We start from the raw sequence: 7099 nt of genomic DNA on the forward strand, positions 1-7099 counted from the left end.
GACTCTGAACTACATATTGTAAGGCCTGTCTCTCCTCTAAGGACTCTGAACTACATATTGTAAGGCCTGTCTCTCCTCTAAGGACTCTGAACTACATATTGTAAGGCCTGTCTCTCTTCTAAGGACTCTGAACTACATATTGTAAGGCCTGTCTCTCCTCTAAGGACTCTGAACTACATATTGTAAGGCCTGTCTCTCCTCTAAAGACTCTGAACTACATATTGTAAGGCCTGTCTCTCCTCTAAGGACTCTGTACTACATATTGTAAGGCCTGTCTCTCCTCTAAGAACTCTGAACTACATATTGTAAGGCCTGTCTCTCCTCTAAAGACTCTGAACTACATATTGTAAGGCCTGTCTCTCCTCTAAAGACTCTGAACTACATATTGTAAGGCCTGTCTCTCCTCTAAGAACTCTGAACTACATATTGTAAGGCCTGTCTCTCCTCTAAGGACTCTGAACTACATATTGTAAGGCCTGTCTCTCTTCTAAGGACTCTGAACTACATATTGTAAGGCCTGTCTCTCCTCTAAGAACTCTGAACTACATATTGTAAGGCCTGTCTCTCCTCTAAGGACTCTGAACTACATATTGTAAGGCCTGTCTCTCTTCTAAGGACTCTGAACTACATATTGTAAGGCCTGTCTCTCCTCTAAGGACTCTGTACTACATATTGTAAGGCCTGTCTCTCCTCTAAGAACTCTGAACTACATATTGTAAGGCCTGTCTCTCCTCTAAGGACTCTGTACTACATATTGTAAGGCCTGTCTCTCCTCTAAAGACTCTGAACTACATATTGTAAGGCCTGTCTCTCCTCTAAAGACTCTGAACTACATATTGTAAGGCCTGTCTCTCCTCTAAGGACTCTGTACTACATATTGTAAGGCCTGTCTCTCCTCTAAGGACTCTGTACTACATATTGTAAGGCATGTCTCTCGTCTAAGGACTCTTCAAACCACATAATTCTGTCAAGTTATCTAATCTCACAACAGGAATATTACAACATTTAATGAGTTTGTGAAAAATTCCCAAATGGGTTAACAAGACAGGAGTTCCTTTAGTATGCAATTAATATGTTACCTCATATAAAACATAACATATAAATTCACATTTCCCAAGGTATGTTTAATCTTTTTAGTATACATATTTTAGTACAGTTTTATAGAGTTGTCTCTGGCCAAGCAGTTAGCTCGTACACATTTTATCTCTGTAGTCTGGGTCAAAACGTGCCAAATATCAACTGGGTTTGATTATAAATGTCCTAGGTCTGTATATTAAGGGTGATGCTCAGTTTGACTTTATTGAACAATGCAGGGTTTTTTCAGGTACTCTTGTTTCCTCCTGCTTTGACAACACAAGGGTGCCACTTCAAGGTGACCATTCAACAGATTTCTGACGTTATTTGTATGAGATTTCTTTTTTTATTTGGTTTCTCATCTTTCTGACACTTTTTAATTTCTTTCTTGTCAAAAATACGAGAAGAGCCCCTGGTAAAAAGACTTGGGAACTCTAAGTTAGATTTTACACTGATATAAGCATAAAACACAATTTTGATGCAAATGAAGCTATAATTTATGCAAAAGAAGCTATAATTTATGCAAAGGAAGCCATAATTTATGCAAAACTCTTGTACAACTAATCACAGCAATGTATCTCTATTCAAATTTTCTTAGAATTATCAAAGCTCTGAGACACAAAGATTTAAATCTTATCTACGCACAAATATGAGGAAATTAATCGAAAAAATATCAAATTTATTACGATGAAATATTATCCAAAAATTTCAGGTTTTATCACAGAAACAGTTAAATCTATCCATGTGGAAATATGATGATGAAAAATCCAATATCAAATTTATCATTACTGATCAAGATATGGTCCAGAATTTGATTGGTCTTCTGTGTGTTTTAGTTTCATAAATTTACAGAAATAAACTTTTATGTATCTTATATATATATTTCTATGACTACTGGGAATAATCCCTCCAGGTTTAATAATAATATGCATCGTAATACCAAACTAAGTGTACACTTTTTCTTTTCTTTCAAAGACAAAGTTGTTGTTACTTAGAATGGCCATATGGATGAGGATTAAAGATGTTATCCGATCAAACTTGCATATGCCACAAAACAAAGTGGTGTGCATATGTCCCATATGATAAGTCACCTTTGTACCAAGTTTGATTGAAATCAGATATTGCATATCAGCGAAAAGATGTATTGCAGATGGACAGACAGACATATTATGGGATAAGGGCAGCCTGTGTCACTTCAAATGCTGTGTGATGACATCACTCATAAGAAAATCCCGGAAATAGGGACACAAATATTTTGGTACATCACATGAAGTTTCTGTGTGTCAATGGTATGTAAAATTGGTCTTTAAGTTAATAAAGGGCTGCTGTTTGTCAGACCTCACATATTATGGGATAGGGGAACATCACAAGAAACTGTTGCATTTAGTGGCATGGAGTCAATTAGTTTTGCGGGGAAACTGATTGTGAGTTGAGTCACAAATGAGATGTTATTTGCACACATTTTAAAACATTATACACGATAGGTGTATACTGAAATGCTGGTTTTTTTTCAGTAACCTTCTACATTTGAAGAATTGCTATACTTACGAGCAAGATAAAAGGTGACAATTCTAAGACAGATAATTTCTGAACATGTACTTATTTATTTGAGAATTAAGTATCAAAACATTTCAAAATGCTATTCACCGGACTTGTAATGATTTTATTTTCTGAAGTTGAAAAGCCTTGCTTTTTAATGGAGAAGATATCCACATCACTATGGTAACCATGGAAAGTAGTCAAAGGTCAATACCTCTAGTTTTTAAGAGGTCATGACCTATAGTGGAACAGGTCAAAGGTCATGAAAAAGCTCTCTTGCAAGAAGAATATGTTTACGACTGTCAGTGTTTCTGACATTAATGACAGGTTCCAGACAACTGAGTGTTTTTGATCTTGGCAATGTTGACCCCAGGTCGACAGAAATCCATCATACTCGTATAACATAATCCTAACGATTACTGTATATCTTAATACAGACAACTATAATTGTGAATCAATAACCTATTTCTTGAGGGGACATCGATCCTGAAGATAGATAGCCAGTCCTGGACACAATCTGACTTTCAATCAGTTAGTCCTTGCCTGGAGCACGAATTGGGTGATATTACTGTCATCATATTTCAACTTTATACAACAATACTGAGTGCTACTTGGATGGCAAATCTATGATGTTATGCAGTCAGGGTTCATACACTTAGACAGTGTTCTCCCCAATATAGAGAAAGCACGGTTTCAAAGCTGTTCAATCATCGTTGAGTTTTAGTTATCTTTGAATGACAATATTATAATACCACTTTCACATGTATGTTATAGGCTAATCATTATGCAAATCATTATGCAAATTACAAACTTGATATGTTAATTTTTATGCAAATTTATCACCAACCTCGCAATCTACCATAGGGAGAGCACATACTATTTAGAGTCATGTAAAATTTCAGGAATTTTCATCAGTTTTCCGGTAGTATTCAACTTTCATTCTCCAGGAATGTTGGGCACTTGTTACATTGACAAGACAGTCACTACAGCACTAAAAGATATCTCACTTTTTATATTTACTTGACACTGTGTTTTGTTAACACCTAACGTTTCATTAGCAGAAGTTAGTATTTTAATCTGGGATTTTTGATTGCTTGATGTTTTCAACTTTTTTCTATTGAAGTGTTCATGAGCTCTTTTCACTTTCATCTGATTTCTGTCTTCTCTGAATAGTTTGAAGCAAAAACGGAATGCTGCAATTAATTATGCATAATTTACTGAGAACACGACAACAAAACATTGATAAAAAAAATCTGTCAATGACTTACCTAATATATTTACTGTTTCTTCTGTAAGCCTGTAGAGCCGACAGCTTTGATAGTGAAGAGACCTTTTAGTAACTTGGCAGGGTACGACACGGTGGAGTCTGCTGGGGGTAATATGGCGCCATTGTCCCCTACATATACGTAACTGTACAATTATTGGTCAAGGAAAGTAACTGACAAAGCCAATAACTGTAAAGAAAATCTTTGTTATGACAGATTGCTTTAGAACTGTCAAGCAAATCTAGGCAGGTGTGTCAGATTTTCATAGCCACTCCTATCACTAGAGGGCGCCAGTATGTTCAGAACACTTTACTACAGATTGGATGATTTTGAGTGCATTACTACACCGAAGGCCCCAATAACTATAGCACTCGTTGGTCATTATCAAGTTCTATCACAACATAACATAACATAATTCAAATATTCATGTTTGTTATGGCTAGAGGGCATCACTTGTATGGAAAGGTCTATTACTCTCATTTTAGACATTCGCATGTTCTATGACAAGAGGGTGCCATACTATGGAAAGGTCTATTGTTCTTGTTTGAGACATTCACATTGATGATAAGAGGAATTTAATTCTATAGCAATCAAGTCAAGTGAAATTTGTTAGTTACTAAACTTATCTATATCTGTGACACTAACTTGACATAAAAATGAACACGATTGATGGATGTCATTTGTATGCATGCCATACCACTACCCGTCAATAATTCATTTTATTTGAAAGATATCTTATCGAAATGATACATTATGAGGTAGGCTTGTCAAAGACTATGGCTTATCATAATTCAAGGAGCAATGCTCTCCGAGGATTTTATTCGTTGCTTTGAAATATCAATCATTTAAATACAACTTGTTATAAACAGACAGTTATAGGCTTCTGTGCTAATTAGTCCCCTCCCCAGTTGCTGAGTCTGCAAATTGGAAAAACATAGTGTGTTTAATATTTGATAAGTTTCCTGTGTAATATCACAACTTTAAGTGTCAGAGGGCAAAGATTCCGCAAAAACAAATATGCACAGTGAGAAATATGCATTATCTTGTTACTGCTCCAATGACCTCACATTTGGAGGGAAAATATATGAAAATAAAAAAGCTGAATTATTTATTTCTCATCAGTTTCTTAAGCAATATATCATGACATCTCACATCGCTCAAAATTCCAATGTAATATCTGATTCAATTAAAACCCTACAAATTTTGTAAAATCTGTTTGTCGGAGAGATTACCAAATATTCCCAGTGACAGGAAGTAACCTTTGCTTGTATATTGTCATAGAAACAGATCAATAATTCTGAATAAATCATTGCGACAATACTTCTTCATGTACTGGTTCTGAATCAATAATGAGATGATAGAAAATTTTGCGATTTTAGAATCTTCAGCTAGTTCTCACAGACTAATTTTTACTAAACTGCCAGACTAGTATATCGTGTTCATGTACAAAATGGCATGTTAGTCACTACTTATTTGAATTTGCATTTTTGTTTTCCAGTGAAATCAGTGAAAAGAAGTCTTTAGCTAAAATTTCCTGGTTTACAAGTACTGTGGTAAGATTATTGACGCTGCTCACTGTGATTTGTCAAGTCCTAACAATATGAAAGGATACGGAAGTCTTAGAACCCAGAAACCATTGGTTGGCAGTAGTATCCCATCATCCCCTACACCTGTGTTGAATATGGCTGTTGTACTAGCAGGACCAGGTTGAACCCTGGGATTTAGTCGAATCTGGACAGCACTTTCTGGGGTAACGACAAACACTCTGGTCAACTGAGCTCTGTGGCTTTTTACTGACCTGGAAGGAAGGAAAGATAAAAAGAGAATCTTCAGTAAGTTATAGTGGCCATATGGATGAGGATTGGGTATTTATTTTGGAGTTTTAATTTATATCATGGGTTCCTACTTGAAAAATCAATATGAAACAACATATACCAAGTCTGTGTTTGTAACTCAATACATTGCAAAAAGCTAAAAAGTGTGTTATTATACGTACAATAACAAACATTTTACACATTTATCATCACTCTTGCAATGTATTGAGTTACAAACAAAGACTTGGTATATGTTGTTTCACATTGATTTTTCAAGTAGGATGCCATGATAAAATTGTTTTATAAATTAAAAATCAAAAATAAATACCTAATCGTCATCCATATGGTCACTTTAATTCTAACTAATATATGAACAAAATCCTGTTGGTCTGACTAATACTGGATTACTACGATTAAAATTTAGGCAAGGAAATTTTTTAGAATAAACATACTCCTCTCTCTGTTATCATGGTTCACTGTTCACTAAATGAATAGAAAACTGTAAATTTTTCTGGATTTTCCACTTTCTGTTACCATGGTTTTACAACCTTAGTTAGAAACATTTAAAATACAAAAAGTAACACTATGTAAATTTTACCAGAATTCCCACTCTTTATTTACTAGATTTTAAAAATTTTGTAGAAAAATACTGACTCACATATTATACCATGTTCCATATTAGAATTCCAATTATCTTTTTAAAAAGAATTTCAAGGTGACTCTGAATCTGTGGCTTGTTTCACATTGCAACACAAACGTATATCTTGAGTAAACAGAGTGAGGATTTTCCATTTCGGTCAAAAGACGTAAAATATCAGAGAAAGTATCTTGTATCCGCTAGATAGAGAAACTGATGAAAATGTTTGACATTTTGTAAATTCAGTTGATATCGACAGATAAAACAGCTGTGGGATATGTTTTGTGTTTCTTCCCTGGGCAATGTAGCATCTCCAATTTCAGAAAATAGTGCCAATGGCGTTCTACACAACTGATACTGAAATCCAAGCTGGTATTTTACAAAGAAGGTATTTCTTTTAGTATATAGATCCACTTAGTAGTTGTTAGAGTAGGAATTTTTTTTACCAAAACTCAGAAGTAAAATGCATCTTAATAATTGACTGTATAACCGTTTCATCAACAACTCTTCATCTATGTACCCCCAGAAACATCATCACCAAATTTCAGAAAATTAGCCAGGTTAGTAATTTTGAAGTTTTGGCTTTTTGACAAGAATTCACATTTTAGGCTTTATTTGCATATCAACAATCAATCAATCAATCAATCAATAACATTTCTATAGCACCGATTTCCAGAGAAATGTTCTGTTCAATAGTGCTGAATGCCTAAAACACACCATAGACTTTGGTGAACAAATAAGAACCGATCAGGGCATACTGTCTTCAATAA

At 34.8% G+C, this 7099-nt stretch overlaps 1 protein-coding gene across 1 annotated transcript in view; it reads right to left on the reverse strand.

Moving 5' to 3' along the window:
* Nucleotides 1-3890: 3890 nt before the first annotated feature.
* The window catches only part of LOC144451824 (nonsense-mediated mRNA decay factor SMG8-like), a 22688-nt gene continuing 19479 nt past the window's right edge, over nucleotides 3891-7099 (reverse strand). Inside the window, exons 19-20 of the mRNA XM_078142726.1 lie at nucleotides 5491-5676; nucleotides 3891-4023 (exon numbers count right to left, since the gene is read on the reverse strand). Coding sequence (XP_077998852.1) covers nucleotides 3891-4023; nucleotides 5491-5676 — 319 coding nt within the window. The remainder of the gene's footprint in view (nucleotides 4024-5490; nucleotides 5677-7099) is intronic.

Source organism: Glandiceps talaboti, chromosome 21 (genome assembly GCF_964340395.1).
Source record: "Glandiceps talaboti chromosome 21, keGlaTala1.1, whole genome shotgun sequence".
In the NCBI taxonomy this organism is placed as follows: Eukaryota; Metazoa; Hemichordata; class Enteropneusta; family Spengelidae; genus Glandiceps; species Glandiceps talaboti.